We start from the raw sequence: 18107 nt of genomic DNA, 5'->3' as shown, positions 1-18107 counted from the left end.
CAGACGTGGATTGTAAGGCACAGAAAGATTTAAGTGCAAAGAAATGCTCACTTTCTAAAAGTGGCATTTCTAGAATAGTAATATTAAATCCAACTTCACCAGTCAGCAGGATTTTATATTACCATTCTGGCCATACTAAATATGACCTTCCTACTCCTTTCAGATCAGCAGCTACCACTTCAATACTGTATGAGGGCAGCCCCGATGTTAACCTATGAAGGGAGCAGGCCTCACAGTAGTGCAAAAACGAATTTAGGAGTTTTACACTACCAGGACAGGTAAACTACACAGGTACATGTCCTGCCTTTCACCCACACAGCACCCTGCTCTAGGGGTTACCTAGGGCACACATTAGAGGTGACTTATATGTGGAGAAAGGGGAGGTTTAGGCTTGGCAAGTACTTTTACATGTCAAGTCGAGGTGACAGTGAAACTGCACACACAGGCCTTGCAATGGCAGGCCTGAGACAAGGAAAAGGGGCTACTTAAGTGGGTGGCACAACCAGTGCTGCAGGCCCACTAGTAGCATTTAATCTACCAGCCCTATGCACAGGGAGTGCACCTTACTAGGGACTTATAAGTAAATTAATAGTCCAATCAGGTATGATTCCAGGTTACCATGTTTTAAGGGAGAGAGCATATGCACTTTAGCACTGGTTAGCAGTGGTAAAGTGCGCAGAGTCTAAAAGCCAGCAAAAACAGTGTTCAAAAAGTGGAGGAAGGCAGGCAAAACGTTAGGGGTGACTACCCTAAGGCTGTCAGGTCTAACACTGACACAACGAATACTGACACCACAATGACAGTTGTGTATGTGTGCTGTAGCGGTCATGTACCAGTATGTCCCCAGCCATGTTGCACACAAATGTGTTCCCAACATATGCATGTCAAAGTACTTCAAAAAATTACTGTGTCATGTATATGACTGCAGTGGTCCCGTGTCCATATGCGGTGACCACGCAATGTACACAGCCAATCCGTATTACTTATCTGTCAGACCGGCAATGAGGGGGAGTCGTGTTTTCTTCATGGTCCAGTGGCAGCAGCAACTGAAGGTGTTGTTTAGTCATGTGCAGTCGAAAATGGAAGCAGGATGGGGAAAAAAGGTAGGTTTTTACCTCAATTTCCCCCCAATCCGCCAACTCAGGTGTGAAGGTTGATGGTTGTGCGGGAAGGCACATCCAAATCAGCTTGGCGGTAAAGGTGGCTGGAGTCCCGGCATCCTCTCCAATTCCAAGACTCCCATTGAGGCAGTTGGAGATTCTTGGCGGAGTCAGCGGGACTCAGGCACTCTTTCGCCTATGGTCCCACCAATATCTAAATCAGACAGGAGGACTGCCTAAGCTGCGGACTGGTTTTCCAGTAGACAATCAGTGGCAGGACCGTTACCGCCAAGATCTAAATAAGGCCCTTATTCTTGATTCCTTTTCTTCAGACTTCTAGTGCTAAGACTCCCTTTTATCTCCTCGTCATGATGAAGATCCAATTATTCATCCAAGATCAAAACCTCAACAATAAGGTTTATTGGCTATTAAAAAATTACACTGTAACCTGAGAATGCTTTATTTGTTACCGAGGTCCTAACATCTTTTATCCATCTCTTAACCGTTTCCTTTTATACACACGTTTGACTGCACTCTGTTCACTGCGTTATCACTGAAGCACTAAGGACCACCATTCTTATCACTGTGGATGTTTTTTATTTTTCATTCATATATAAAAGTATATATTTTCCATAAGGCAGAGTGTTTGGTGATTTAATCATGTGTTTGTCATAACCTTTGTGTCTTGCAACTTAACTAAATACTTTTCATATAATTATACTGCTTGTGTCCTGTTGTATTTTTCTATATGCGTCTCTTGTTTTTTGGGGGTTTACAGAGCATCTCCTGTTGTACTTATATGATAAAGCTGCATATGTGTGAGACAAGAAGTCAACAGTAAAAGTACTAAAAGTTAAAAAAGTTAAAAATATCAATTCGAATATATGTTTCTCTCCCTAGCAGCATGATTTATAAGGGTTGTGTTTAAAAAATAGCCAGAGGACACTGGAAAGGCCCATAGTATCTCACGATATTACCCACAGGTCAGAGCTGTCGCGGAGATGTGGACTGCTAGGGAGGGGCCTCCTCTGTGCGGGATGGCACCCCAAGCTCCTGGGGGCCCCATCAGCACAGTACACTGTGCCTGGGGGACAGGTCCCTGACTGGTTCGAGGGAGTGAGGGGGTCCCCTCAAGGTAGTTTGCAGGGGGGCGCCCCTCAAGTTGTGTTACACCACTGATGGTGAGGTTTTATTTTTTTAAGAAACTAATTGATATTCCTTCTACCACCCATAATATACAATATTCGAATAGATTTTTTATTTTGAACGTACTTCGAGTGCACATTTGCTTACAATGCAGACCTTGCCATGTTTAAGGATCTACCTTTTTACAAAAAAACATCTGCTTTCAACAAACAGTCCCTACTACTAGCTGAAAAAATGCAACATACGCACTGCTTTGGAGGCGTTCCCTATGAGAGGAATGATGAACTAACAGCAATAGTATGTAATGAAGGAGTACTAAGCCTCTGAAGTCCACTCTATAAACATTTTTAGAGCACTGACAAAAGCTCTATGAGACAGCTGCATTGTCATAAAAGATGTAAAAAAAGCCATATAATAAATCTCAAGCACTTTTCTAAATTTAGGGTTGGTGGCATTAAATGTGCAATCTTTATCTAAAAAATGTAAATTAAAAACAAGATAGAAAATTCTTTATTTTTTTCTAATTTTGAATACATATATTTTTGTTCAAAACACAGTTTGGAGATCTCTAAGGGCTTACGGGAATATCTAACAGGTTATAAAAAAAAAAAGGATAGAAAAGATGACGAGATGCAAATATTTTAGCCAGAGGCCTTCAAATCTCTTTTATTTGAGCTATCTGTAAACTAGGAAAAAGGTTACAAAATGAAACCAATCCTGGTTACGATGGGTCTCCCTAATGCTGGGCATTGTGGTTTGTGAATCTCTGGCAGAATGTAAAAGTACAGAGTCCTAGGGTCCGGTGTAATAAGGAATCCTGCCTCTTTCCAAGTAATCCACTGACTCATATTCCTATAAAACCTTCTAAGGATATACATGCAAAATATTACAGTATTAAATCTTCACTATGATTGCTCTAATCATTTCATCCTATGTGATTCTCTCCACAATGCATGTTTTTATACATTATCTCCACTGCTAAAACATGACTCACCAGATTTTTCTTCTTAACCCTATATTGTACTGTGTTTCATAATCACAGCCACATCCCCGTCTTTTGCGCTGACCGGATGATTTGAGTTGACGCACTTGACCCAGCCACTGTGGGTAAGTATAAGTTTTGGCCTGTGTCAGGCATTTCACTGACCACGTTTGGTTTGCAATGATCACTTTGCTCACCCATAGCGTATGTTTTTCCAGTAAATTTGTGAGAGTTAGACACTATGAATCACGTCTTCTAGCAAAGCACAAATATTTGGACATCTTATAAATTTTCACTTGTCCCTTTCTACTGTTTTTGTAATATGTTACAGGCGGCAACCACGGAGGATACAACCTAGTTTGGCCCACTGGTCATACTTTATATTTTTATTTCCATTTCACCACCACATAAATGGCAGAGTGACAAAAAGCAGGTAGAACCATGTGGATCCTCTTCAAACAATTGGGTGAATTCCTCACTCACAGTTACATCTCTATCCCACGGGAATATGTATAAAATATTTTAGACCACCAAGAGGCAGTTTTAACCTTACTCTATCACCACAAGACACTCTGCAACCCGCTCCCACACTTTGCAGCTCACATAGCACCCTTACACGCTTCATTCTAATCTAGTAAACGCTCCCACCTACATTGTGGAGAGTTGTAGCCCACATTGCTGGTTTCTGCTAAGGCTGTGAGGGGAACCCTCTTATGAAGCATGCCACCTATGGATGGGTGAGGGTTTTCCTACTTAAAATATATGGTGTTTTTGTCCTGGACACTGAGACTTCATTGGACTCTACTTTGGGAGTGGCTTGGCTTCACTTGTTCTCAGATACTAAACATGTCTATGTTATTTTTTATGAACTGGAGACTATCCTTGTTGGAGTTTAATATGCCTGCTCCTCCTGGATCATTGCTGCACAAAAAAGTAATAGTCTTACACTTTCCTCTTTAAAATAAAATCACCTGATTGTTTTAAAATGTCTACACAAACAAAACTTTAATAGAAGGGGGCTAAAAGACTGTGATTCTAGTTGAATGAGTAGAAGGTAACGAGTTGTATTCCAATGCACTTTCTCTAGATGTATCACGCGTATAAACAATCTCAGGTGTTGTCACAAGACAAATTTAAAAAATATTGAAAATTAACAAATTCCCCGCCACAGTCTTTAAAGTTAGATTAAAGGAAACTCACCTTTAAGAGTACTACTGCTTTGTGGAACTCTCCAAAGATGGCTTCTGCACACCAAATGCAGTGACAAAGACGTTCACTACCACAATAATGAACACCAAACCTGTTGCGATGTTGTTGAGTAAATCTAGCCTGGCATGTTTCGCTGGGTTGTTTAGGTCATATTTGACTAGAATACAAAAAGAGAAGAGAAACAGTTTGTCAGCTTATTTTTAAAAATGCTGAGATTTCATTTGGGAAATAAAAAGGGAAGTGAGATGTGGAGCAAGAACACTACCTTGGCAATATACTGACATCACTAAGGCCCTCATTCTGACCTTGGCGGGCGGCGGAGGCCGCCCGCCAAAGTCCCGCCGTCAGGTTACCGTTCCGCGGTCGAAAGACCGCGGCGGTAATTCTGACTTTCCCGCTGGGCTGGCGGGCGGTCTCCTTCAGACCGCCAGCCAGCCCAGCGGGAAAGAGGCTTCCACGATGAAGCCGGCTCGGAATCGAGCCGGCGGAGTGGAAGCTATGCGACGGGTGCAGTTGCACCCGTCGCGTATTTCACTGTCTGCGCAGCAGACAGTGAAATACATTTAGGGGCCCTCTTACGGGGGCCCCTGCAATGCCCATGCCAGTGGCATGGGCACTGCAGGGGCCCCCAGGGGCCCCGCGACCCCCCCTACCGCCATCCGGATCTCGGCGGTCCGACCGCCGGGATCTGGATGGCGGTAGGGGGGGTCAGAATCCCCGCGGCGGTGCAGCAAGCTGCGCCGCCGCGGAGGATTCAATGGGGCCGCGGTACACTGGCGGGACCCCGCCAGTGGTGCCGGTCCGACCGCGGCTTTACCGCCGCGGTCGGAATCCCCATTGAAGCACCGCCGGCTTGTCGGCGGTGCTCCCGCGGTCCTCCGCCCTGGCGGTCAAAGACCGCCAGGGTCAGAATGAGGGCCTAAGTGTCTATATTTAAAAACCACCACACCACTGTCTTCAGATACAGCACTCATTTGCACTTTAAACAATTACATTAATTTTAAAATATATTTTGAATTGCAGAAGTTTGACAGCTAAAACGACCTATATTTACAACATTAATAATCAGTTATTGCATATGCATAAAATACTACAGCTATAGGTAAAATTAAAACACATACCTAGAGTCACTAGAAGGTTTAGTAGCCATAGAAAAACAGGTGCTTGAAGATCACCTCAAACTAAACCCCTCAAAAACTGAATTACTCAAAGCACTCACCTGTGAATACTTCGGTGACATTGAGTGAAGTATAAACCTTGGCATGATCCTGGGCTTGAAAATCTCACTTTAATCCCATATCGTAAATGTGACGAGAGAATCATTCTATACAGTGATAATACTTTGAGGTAACTTCCCATACCTAGGACTTTCAGGAACCATGCAGGCATCACTGGCCCTAGAGATTTGCTGTCCAAACTATGCAAACTGCAAGCTACAAAGATTCTAGAAAGCGGCTGCCAGATCAGTCAACGTACATTGATGGGACCACATCACCCACATTGAAAAAAAACTTGCTATGGTTTACCAGTGGCATGAAGAATATCCTTCAAAGACCTTTGCATTTCACAACAGGAGATCAATTGTCTTGGGACTTAAACACAATCCTAACTCAGATTATGTAACCAAAGGAGAAACATCGGATCAAAGACAACTCCTCAACTAATAAGAATCTCTTAACCAAAAGCCTTCCGGGTGAAGCTCCTATTGAGTACCGAGACACTATCTTTGGAATATACTTGCACAAAGAATAAGGACTCTGGAATAATAAAGAATTCACAAGTGAAATAAAGCCATTGACCTTCATGAATTTAGGGCCCAGCTGACTCTCTGGACACAATGCATGACTGACTTGTATATGCTTGTAGCGACCCTTTTTTCACATTGATGTGTTAACAAAGAATGCTTAAGATGTGCAATGTCAGGAACACGCTCAGGATGTGCTAATGTTCGACTATATATATTATTTTGGGAACACTTGCTTCAGCTGTTCCACTGTAAGGATTACCAAGCCGAAAAGCAAGGGCAACATGGGTAGGAAAGGATCGACTCGCTACCCGGTGAGTGAAGTGACACTGGTCAGAAAATGAATTATGTACTTACATGGTAGATTCACTCATTCTTTAGACTTCACAGAAGGTGAGAGGTGTCTTACTTCCAGCTCCATTTTTTAAACTAATAGAAAACGGGACCAATATTTTGGCCCAAATACGTTCATGATGAGGCTGAACTGGGAATAGACTCTTGCTAGTTATAACTTAATCAGTGCAAGAATAAAAACATTTTGCTATGCTTAGCCAATCTGCTTAAAATGAAATAAATATGTCGTCTCTCCTTCCTTGTTATACCATAAGGCACCTCTCAATAAGCCACTGCAGCTCTGTTTGACGCAGCTCAAATCTACTCTTCACATCAGTCAATCTGTATAATCATGAACTTTGAACTATCAGAGAGGAAAATCTTGCGCTTCATCTTTTGCCATCTTGGACTAATTCTTATAGAATTAACTCCAGATTCGTGAATACACTAAACTCCTCACTTTGGTTTCCCTTTAACAAGCTTGCTCGCCCTTCACACTCCTGACCACGTCCTCCTCAAAGAGAGACTCAGACCTTACCAGCTGAGATGCTGTTCCAAGACAGATGTGCTCTTTCTTACAGGGCAGGACGTGGCAGAGGCTCTTCCCTTTTACCAACCTTCTCCACACGAACTGCCTTACGAAGACCCACTGGGTTCAAGTGACAATGACTGGTGTCGGAGGATGTGCACAGAGCCTTCTATTGCCTATGGACCACAATGAAGGCCTTCTGACATCTGACGTATGCCAAGACACCACTGCAAACAACAGCACTGGTCCCTTTCCAGGATTTTGTTAACAGTGTCCATCTAGGGCTTTATTTCTATGCATTACAGAAGTTAGAGTGACTTGGAAACTCAATGTCATCTAAAACTGAGAGAATGCTTTACTCCTTTCCTACGCATTGGCTGCCTGCACTATTGCAAACCGCAGTCTGGAAGGAGTAGGCTGAGGCTGGGCACGATACCCCTCCAACGCCACCCACTCCCGCATGGGGCATGGGTAGGGGGGAGGCTTCAACGTTGGGCCAAGTCTTGTACCATCGGACTCTCCCAACACCTTGTGGGATGCTTTTGCCCCGGTCCTAAAGGCAAAACCTGTGGCTGCACTTTTTTCGGATCATTCAAAGCAAGTGTAAAACATGCTGGCCCTGAAGTTTGTGCAGCCAAATGAGAATTTCATACAGTATGAAAATATGACATCATAAGATGGAGATACACCGCTGAGCATTCAAGGACCACCGCACCAGATGGGTTGTGATGCCTTATGTAATGCTTAGTTGTCCGAAGTACGAAAATCCAAAGTATTAAGGTGACTGCATGGTCTTATAAGTTCAGCACAATTTCTTCATGCGCTCTTCCATATCCAGTGCCCATTAGCAGCAATACAGCATCAAGTGATGAACATAATACCGTTTATATCCCGGATTTTAATACATGAATACTTACAAAACGTCTTAAAGATTCTGTTATGTAGCATTCATTGTATATCTGTTAGTCATCATCACTAATGCATAAGTCTCTGGTTTCACTTCGATGTCTCGCTGGGATAACGCAGCTTGTGACAGGAAAGGAGATTGGAGCTAAGATTCCTGTATGACATTTTTAAAAATCAAATATCAGTGCCCCAGGCATGATAATCTAATGGTATGCCATATAGCAGAGAAGTTCAAATTGATACACCAATAAACAATAAACACACAAGGAAAGCACAAGTAAGATCTCCCTCGAGCGAGGCATTTTTGGCCATGCCATACATCCATCTACTCAAAAAGCAACACCAGGAAACACTGTGGCTGCAAGCAAGTAGTCTATTTCAGGTGTGCTCAAGCTGCAAAGTCACTTAATTTGCACAGCACCCAAAGGATGCACAGAAGTAACTGTATCTTGTGTACGAAAACAGCTGGTCTGACTGCATAGTACAATGTCAGATACCTGCAGACATTTAGGGACGCATATATGGTTATCTCCTCAATTCAATGTAAAACCATTATTTTACTGGGGATTTGGCTGTTAACACCAGGGAAACTGCAAGACTATCTGACCTCCAGAAAACTTGCAAGTCAAGCAAAGGGAAGGGACTCAAGCATCATGTAGATTTAATCATGGGCCTCAAACAAATAATGGGTTTCCTTAATTTTACTTTACCCTCAATAACACTTTTCCTAGAACCTGGATAAACCTATATAAAAGGGATCCCACAAAGGGAGTCAATTCTTTCGCACATATAAGTTTAATTGATATGGACTGTAGGATCCGTTCCCCAGGTTCTTCAAAGCTCCGAACCAGTGGATATATAATGATATGATCCTGCCCCATACTAAAGAGGTCTTTGGTCCTAGTCAGTCTAGGCAGCAAAAAAGGTTTCTTGATGGTCTCATGCCATTTCTCCTTTACAACAATATTGCTTCACAAACATTCTAGCCCTATCAGATGCTCCTTAAATACATAAACGTCTGATACACTTGCGGATTGTGGACAACTCTATTGTTCTTGTACTACCCTCTAAGGCAGTCCAAACTCAGCAGTCTATTAGGGGCCCATACTACAAGCAATGTCACCTGCCAATCAACACAAGCAGGCAACATGATGATATTTGGAAAGCAAAAAAACACTTTCCTACATCAGCAACACACTTTCCAACATTCAGAGCTGAAGCCAGAATATCCAAGCAGCAACAGTAAAGGTTAGCCCAGTTGGGAATGCCATTTCTTGCTTCATCAGACTACATTTTCTTTCTACATATGCATAAAGTATTTATGGACGAAGTATCATGGTCTATAGGGCCCAGTGATGGTGACTTCATATAAAAGTTGCCAAGACCGGAGTGAGTGAGCGGGTGTTCTAGAAACTATTAATTATGTAAGCACTCATGACAACTGATTGCTTCGCCCTCCATTAAAAATTAGAGCACGTCCAGAAGGTCATGCCCCAGAATGGAAATTAATAGGATAAATCTCAGCAGAACTTATGCACTTGAAGAAAAGTGTCAGCAGCCAGTTAGCTTTAGATGATTTACTCAAATTGTAGCTGGGCAGGTGCCAAGAGTGCACACGAATGAACAGGTCTGACATGCTAAATTGGTTGAAATAGAACACAGATTCTCAAGAGGAAAGGTTGGGGGACATCAAGCATTTGCCATAGTGTGCACACATGACCATGACTTCAACAACCATGCCTCAGATTTTCTGTAATTTTCAAGATTTTTGTCAAAAGCTGAACGCAGGTACTCCCAGAATCATCTCAAAAGGTTCTACCATTTCTGATTGGTCACTGCAATGCACGATAATGGAGGAGAAGTATTTCTCCCTGCATACGGAATAAAAAAATTAAAACCAACAACTGATATTCTTCTTTTTCTGCCAGATGTCTGTGACAAACACTGACAAAGGTATTCACCCATCTTTAAGCAGTGGCTTTAATGATCCAAACTAAAGAACATTGGCTCCGTGGGTAGAAGACGGTGATAGGGGAGCAGCATGATGGAACAAGCATTGTTTTGACGGAGTACAATAGCATTTTTATACAGGTGAAGGAACTTGTGTAACTAGGAACAGTAGGTCCCTGCAGCACGCTGGACAAACAGTTGTCTTGCCAAGAGTCCATTTTGGGTCTGTCTCTCTTCTCTCCCCATCTCCAATGCTTGCTACACCTTTTTTCCTCTTCATTAGCAACTCTTTTCTGTTTTCCTTCTAGTGTTTTTGGTGGTTCTCATTCCTTCTGTTCAAATTTTGAACAATCGTGCACTGCCGTAAAGAACTGTGTGTTACCCCCTTCCTAAACATATTTTGTCTTCTTAAGTAATGTCTTTGATTTTATTCGTGATTTCCTGTATGAAGAATCTTTCAATTTTAGGTATCGGAGAACAGCTTTAACCGTAAAGCTTTCAATAAATCCTAATCTCAACTAAAATGATCCTTACTTGTCTCCCCATCCTATGTTCATAGCAAACTTGGAACCACCTCCCAGATTCCACCCAAATGAAAAAAAGAATCAACAGCTGTGTCTGAATTGAACGCTATAGTTATTGCACTACTCATTTACTTAACAATTACAGAACAATATTTTTACAGCATTTGTTTTACTGTGACAAGACAAAAAAAACACGACCTAACACAGAGCATAAAGGATTTGTAAAGTGATAAACTAAAAATAAATGAATTAATTGAGCCATTGTTATCACTCTCAGTCTGCCACCTTACTTTGCTTACCTTTGAGCATACAATAAGTGCAAGTGATTTAAGGCACGTCACTTGTATGTCGACGTCTGCTGCACGGTCTTTAGGCCTTTGCTATATGTACATCTGCCATGCAGAGGACATCTACACGGAGGTGGTTTCAGACATTAAGAACGTGCCTTAGGTTTATGATAAGGAACGGATTTCTGGTGAAAATGATACAGAACCAATATGCTGATGTAAGAGTTGAATCCGTTTTGAGACTTTCTGTGAAGCCCTAGTTACTGATGCACAGGAAACAGGTGACCTGACTTCCCAAACTTTCACAGCATATGATACATGGGCATAAACTAGGCACACGCTTGTCCCAGTGTCTTTGTGCACATGTGAGGCAGTTCGCTTAAGTGAAATATAAGGGTCACAAGCAACATTCTGCCTAGATCTACATAATTTTGCTTTACCCCACAGATGCTACCGTGAACAACTGCAGCTGTATCTTGTCTACAGCCCTCCCTGTTTGGAAGTGTAGTGCGGTGGGAAAGCACTTTGATGATGCATACAGGCCAAACTCCATTAACAGCATTGAACTTTCATTGAACTTTCATTGAACCTCTCAATAATGTTGACAACAGTATGTCTCAGAACACATGAACAGCAAACCAAGACCAGAATGGTCTTCTCCAATGCAGCGCACGAGTAGCACTTGGCTTTGAAGTATGGAGAAGCTGCCAACCACGCGGCATGTGATCACCGCTCACCAGAAGCGACTTCTGCTCAGTTTCAAAGGTCAACACTTTCTCATCCGTTACATCCGGTGTAGAGAGCACAAACATTTCAATAGTTGAATCTGATCATAAATACAGCACGTTTGCTTTGGTTCTCAAAATCTCAGGCTGTGATCCGCAAGGTTTTCGGTCCTGGTCTCCACTTCTATACCAAATATAAGACATATCGCTCTCGGTCTAGGAAGCATCGTCAAGCTAGTGTTTTTGATTCTCGAGTCTTGTGAACTTTCTTTTTAGAGTCCATGCTTACATTCCTGAGCAAAACTCTTCAATATATATTCTGGACAGTAGGTGGAATTGCAGACTTTGAGGCTGGTTGATCTATCAGCATCATGCTTTAGGGAAGGAGTTTAAGTTCTGCAGCATATCGTTCCTGTGGCCTCTGATGTTCCTAATGGTGCATCATTGGAACGAAACCTGGTCTTCAAGGAAATCATTTGAGTCTGGCAGTGCTTTGCATGAACTAGGTTCAGCTAGTCTCTTGTTCTTTGCACCTCCTAGTATTATTTAAGGCGTGAGGCCTTCATGCCTGCACTGAAATGTAGACATTAGGTATGAAACCACTTGAGAGCAGAAGGCCAAATGGAAATAATTAGCCCCTTAAGACCAGCTGTTGTTTAGACTATGGGGCAAGAAAAATGAGACCACACTAAAGCAATTCTCATTAATAATGAAAAAGAGAAAATGCATGTTATATTTATTTTGTCATCTATTCATCTATGTGTAGCCATGAAGTAACATGTCCCTTGTGTGAAACTTCCAACGTGTTGCTTTGGAGCCACATGCTGTATTGTGGGACTTGTAGTTTTCCTTTAACCAAGAAGAGGCTCAAAAATCCCAGCATGCCAAATGCTGGTAGCAAACAATCTATGGCTGGCTTAAGATATCATGCACCTCTGGCAGCTATGCAGATATGCTGGTCATGTGTTGCACATGGATGTGTACCCAGGTGTGTTACCTGTGAGCAGGAGTATTTGTACAAAACAGGACACTTTCAATATCTTATAATGCTCTCTAAATAAATCAACTGAAATAGAAAGAAAAATGAAAAATGCTCCTCTTCATCTACTAACATGTCAGACAGGATAACAACCAGTGTATTTTTTTGTTTCTATTCTGGTACTTGTAATCCTATATTTGTTGTGGAACAATATTACAAGTACCACCACAATGTAAATAAAAAAACTTGGACAGGATTAATTACTCATGTCTCGCAGGGAATAACTTGAGATCCTGAACCTTTCTCAGACTGACGTATGCCTCCTATTGTACATAAACACACAATGCATACTGCTCAGTGCCCAAGAGCTGTCACCCACTGCTCTCCTGCGACACAGGACCTAGTACATCAACCAGTGCTCCTCTGAGTAGTATCATGCACAAGGTGCAACACTCCTAATCCACATCACACTGTTCCCCATGCTGCACATCATCCACTGACACCTGCAGCACAGGATTATGCATCACTGCTGGTTAGAACTTTGTGCCCCACACTGCTCATCAACCTTTGCTTCCTGCAGCACAGGAATGTGCATCACTGTAAAATTGTGCAGACTGATGCCCGCATGTTTGCTGATCTACGTGCATGAGACTCTTCACGCCAATTAAGGTTTGTTTTAATTGGATACCTTTGTGAAAATGAATCGTGTGCTGATTTATTTGCTTTCTTTACATATGCATGTGTGGCCAGATGAGGTGCACCTGTGTGAAAAAGCACTAAACAAACATCAAACCTATTAGCTTTGTCATTGCTCCTTTTATAGGCAGGTTCCAGTGCATAAACAAATAACCCATAAGACTTCACAGACAACAAACAAAGCAAAAGATGATCTAATTTATGTTATCATTGTCACATTCTGCGCACTAGTTCTGCATTTACGAGTAATGTGTATTTGTCAATATAATATATAAAATGTCAAAAGAAAACATAGGATCAAGTAAATTAAAGTGCAAATCAATACTAAGAGATTGAACAACAGTTTAATCTCCAGTTGAGCCTAGCGTTGCTGAACAATGTAGGCATGGGTTGGCGCTGGCTGTGCCATGGGGCTTCTCTGTGATGAAGTTGCGGTGGGTCTAATGATAAGTTTGTGACTGTGGGAGCTGCATTTTGCCTGGGGAAGTATGACGTTTGTGGTCTTCAGCAGGAACATCCTAGTATAGGCCACATAACCATGGAACCTTAGCCTGTGGACTAATGCTTGTGACGTCAGAGAGACATTAGTTGGAAACAGGAAAGAAGCTGGGTGCAAGGGGCTTTTGTTTTATGTACTGCCTACTATTGTAATAAGGATCTTTGGGGCACAAATGATTGGCAGGAGGTAGAACAGAATACTCAATGAAGGAAAGGTGTCGGAGTGCTTCCTGGAGGGACAGTGAGTGATAAACATACATATACCCTCAATTATATCCTGCATGGTTTAATGTCAGAATCTCAATGTCACAACTACTGACCTACAAAAATATCGACTGCAGAACATTAACCATCACTCTATCGTTAAATTATAAAGTACATATTTACTATTCTTAATTATCTTGAAAATATGTATCATCAGGTACATTTATGTAGAGTTAAAAATAGTAAATCTATACCTGCATATACTTAGACAACTGAGTGACAATCTGTTCTGGAGTCAATATTTTTTAGAGGGCGATCTAAAAGTGATATTCTGGTACTACAGCTCCCTGCACTCTGGAAAAGGTATGTCACAGAAATGGTGGCGTGTACCAGAACAGGATTATGCAGTTTAATAATTTTGGGAAGGCATAATTCCACTTGAATGTGGATGGGATTTAACAGTAAACTACACAGTGAATTGAATCGTAGTTCAAGGAGAATTGACTTATCAAACTGTGCATGATTGTGGAGCCAGGAAACACATGTTGCCTAGAATATATCTACTGGGAATATGAATGATGAAAATATCTGTATTTTTTTGTTTTTTCATATTAGAAATGGTGAGGTGTATTTCTGAAATGCACACCACCAAGACAAATACCTTACTGTCCAATGGCAGTAGAGTTGACTTGCTCTATGATGTAAGTGGAACCCAACACTACGTGTCAAGATGAGCCACACACCTCTCTCTAAGATTAAACACAGGGACATAACTGCTCATACATGCAACACAACCCGAATATGGAACTAACTGGTTACTAGAGAACCCACCAGCAGATGCTTTCACTAGCTACCTAGCACACATTTGCATTTGTCTGGTTATTGGTACAGTTAGTCATCCTCATCCTGAAAAACCGCAACCCACTAAGACCCTCATAATATGTGCCAGAAAATCCACGCTTTGAGGGGTGAATTTTGCCTGGTAAGATCAGTCAGAATGTATACTGTAATGGTGCACCATTCAATACCAGGATCTTTAGATGCGTCATTATTATATCGGGAGTCCTGCAAAATATGTATTGAAAACTTGAGTCTGACACATTCACCTACCAAAGCATGTTACAACATATTCGCAAAACTAGTCTGACTCTAGTCTGTGATGGGAAACTCAGAACCTTTATGGAAGCCATTCCCAGTTCCAGGAAACCCTTCAGTGCCATATCAATGGCCACCTGCTGGCCATATGAGTGCCAAATATCAATAATGTACATTGCTGAGGGGAGCATTGTCCCGCAGGGGCAAGGATGCTTAACCCCCATTATGCTTAGAAAAAACATGCTATGAAGCTAAAGGTAATGAAACCTACATGGAAATGGAAAGTTTTAATTCATGTGCTGAGTAAAACCACCAAAAGATATTAGAGATTTTTAATTTGTATACCACACAAGTGGTCCAATCTCTGTTGGCTTTACAAGTACTCAAGTTACATTAAAAATGAGATGTTCAATAGATACCCCAACGAAAAGAAGGCAGAGCGAGGGTAAAGATGTGGACTGGAGATGTGGGTAAATGTAAAGCACCTACATCAGTTGCAATGAATTCCATAGCCTGATCTATCTTTGTATCTTCTGGAGGTTTATTGCTCCTCAGCCCCCTTCCAGGGTCTCTGAAATAAGACTGATCAGGGAAGGAGTCATTTAAATGCAGTGTGTAATGTTTGAGCTGTACTTCGTAACTGTTCAGTAAAATTAACAAACAGTGATGACCCAAGCAAAATGTGTCGACGTCTTCTATTACTGTCCAGTTGTGAATTATGACAAATTCAGAAAGTCTCTGCCCATCCTTGGCATGTAACATAGGCACAAAAGAGACACTGGAATAGATAACAAGCATTTGCAATGCAATGGGTCTCGCGTTTACTTGAGTTAAAGCTATTAGCGTTGTAAACTCCTAACCGGACTTTTCTTGCCACATAAACTGAAAAGTAAAACAGTTTCACATAAGCAATCCGATGGCTACCGTAAGCACAAAGCAAACACACAAAAGGAAATAGAAGTCCGCTCGCAGTGAAACTTATTGACAAAGGTGCATGTAACCGGCAAACAGGGTCGAGGTCATGGGAACACATTTTTAGTGTTCTACCGAAAAGAGAGGCAAAGAGTGAAACAAAGCAGCATCTACTAAAATATCAAAGGGGCTGGTCCACCTAAAACTGATAACATGCCTGTCTACATGGACCAAGAACACGGAAATACTGAAAAAAAATCCTGAAATGCTGGACTTGTTACAAGGTACAAAATATTATTTTGTGAAAATGAAAGTGTGTCTTTGCCTGGGCACAGAATTGTTTAACATGAGAATGGATGCAAAAAAAAATGAAGCGCTTGGTGATCCTGCCACTTGAGAATGCTACGGTCATGTTTATGCCTGGGCAGGGCTAAGGGACAGGGCAGACCCATGCATTGTAAAGACCAATAGGACCACCATGGGACAGAGTGAAAGAGTCCTGGTTCTCCAAAATATGTACTGGTGGGCCCACTGGCATCCCCCAGCTCAATGTAGCCACTGGGTTAAAGAGAGAGCAATGTAAGGCCATAAGGATAGGGTGGTGGGTAGTTATCAAGTAAGGTTCCATTTTAAGGTGTAGGTTAGCATAGAGTCAGTACACTTACTCTTGAGTCTATTTTACTCAATGTAGTGGTAATCTCATAAATGGTAATCTCAACAGTGGTAATCTCTGCAGTGGTAATCTCAGCAGTAGTAATCACAGTAGTGGTAATCTCAGCAGTGGTAACCCCTGCAGTGGTAATCTCAGCAGTGGTAACCCCTGCAGTGGTAATCTCAGTGGTAGTAATCACATCAGTGGTAATATCAGCAGTGGTAATCTCAGAGTTAGTAATCACAGTAGTGGTAATCTCAGCAGTGGTAATCCCTGCAGTGGTACTCTCAAAGGTTGTAATCCCAGTAGTGGTAATTCAGTAGTGGCAATCCCTGCAGAGGTATTCCAAGCAGTGGTCCACGGGGCCCGCACAGCCCCTACATATAATTGAAACATCCCTCGGGATGTGGCAGTCCCCGGGGCATGAGAGGTCTGCAGGAACACCCCTACTATGAGTAAGACATGTTGCACCAGGAGGTGGTGGTCCCCCCGGGTCATATGGGAGCCATGCAGGGCCTCCGCATACTTCTGAATTAGTGCCCAGAGGAGGTGGTGGTTCCCAGGGCATAAATAAGCCCAGGAGGGTGTCCCTACCATGGCCCCTTTTTTATTTTTTGTTCACTCTTTTTCTGGGACTCGGCTAAAGCCGAGTCCCAAGATGGCTGCTAACACTTCCTTGTTGAAGTGTTGCCCGCCAATCAGAGCTCTTAAGATCTGCACGAGCTCATTATTATTCAAGAAGTCGTTGCGGCCACAGATTTAAGAATTTGGATTTCCTTAAATTTCTCAATAACTACTGAACGGATTTACACCACATAACAAAAACCGTAATCTGCATACCGAAAGCTACCTTTCTGCTAAATTTGGTGTAATTCTGTTCTGCGGTTCAGGCTGTAGTCATGTTGAAAACTTCTATGGGAATTAACATGGGAAAAGAAGGTTTTTATCCCTCCCCCCCCCCCCCCCCCTTTTTCTTGGCCCCCACTTGACAGATCACCTGATATATATATTTGCCTCATAAAGGGGCAGTGATGTTGATTTCAGATGTTGTGGCATGATGGAGTTACATACAACCCAATAGCATAAACTAGATGAAAACTTTTGCTAAATTTCTGAATTGCTTGTCCTGGTCGTTAATCTACGAGTTTTGCCTGGAAGGGTCGGAAAACAAAAGAAGAACGGCTTTCACACACAATGCCAGAGCATGATGTGCAGCTAGAAAATGCTGAGACACCCAGAACCTACTGCTGAAGTACCACAGGCTAAGCAAATGCAACTACCACTCTCTCTGCACGTACTGCCAAATGAGTTGCCAAAGCTTCATGGAGTGTTATCAAGATACAGGTAAATTAGGAACTATATATAGAAAAAAATGGTTTATTGCTCAAATTTGGTCAAGAGCTTATTAGGCACGCTGAAGAAGAATGAAAAACATCTAGCCTTTTCCAAAGCGCACAGGACCTTTCTTTTCTGTTGCATCCCTTTTTGTTTGTTTATTTGTTGAGTTACTTTTTAGTAATCCCAGTTGGTCTTTTGTGGGTTCTTTTAGCGCCAGGAAGTGTTCTTTTAGCCGCCCACTTAATACAAACTACAACACTACTGGTAACAGATGTATTCCAGACATACCTGCAGCAAT

The 18107-nt window shown here is 42.1% G+C and overlaps 1 protein-coding gene across 1 annotated transcript in view; it reads right to left on the bottom strand.

Annotated features, from left to right (window-relative positions):
- NINJ1 (ninjurin 1) overlaps window positions 1–18107 on the bottom strand; it is a 208909-nt gene that overhangs the window by 16027 nt on the left and 174775 nt on the right. The window contains exon 3 of the mRNA XM_069206417.1: window positions 4429–4594. Within this exon, the coding sequence (XP_069062518.1) occupies window positions 4440–4594 (155 nt within the window). The 3' untranslated portion in view covers window positions 4429–4439. The remainder of the gene's footprint in view (window positions 1–4428; window positions 4595–18107) is intronic.

Source organism: Pleurodeles waltl, chromosome 9 (assembly GCF_031143425.1).
Source record: "Pleurodeles waltl isolate 20211129_DDA chromosome 9, aPleWal1.hap1.20221129, whole genome shotgun sequence".
NCBI classification, from domain to species: Eukaryota; Metazoa; Chordata; class Amphibia; order Caudata; family Salamandridae; genus Pleurodeles; species Pleurodeles waltl.
This window is presented reverse-complemented; position numbering and strand designations above follow the sequence as displayed.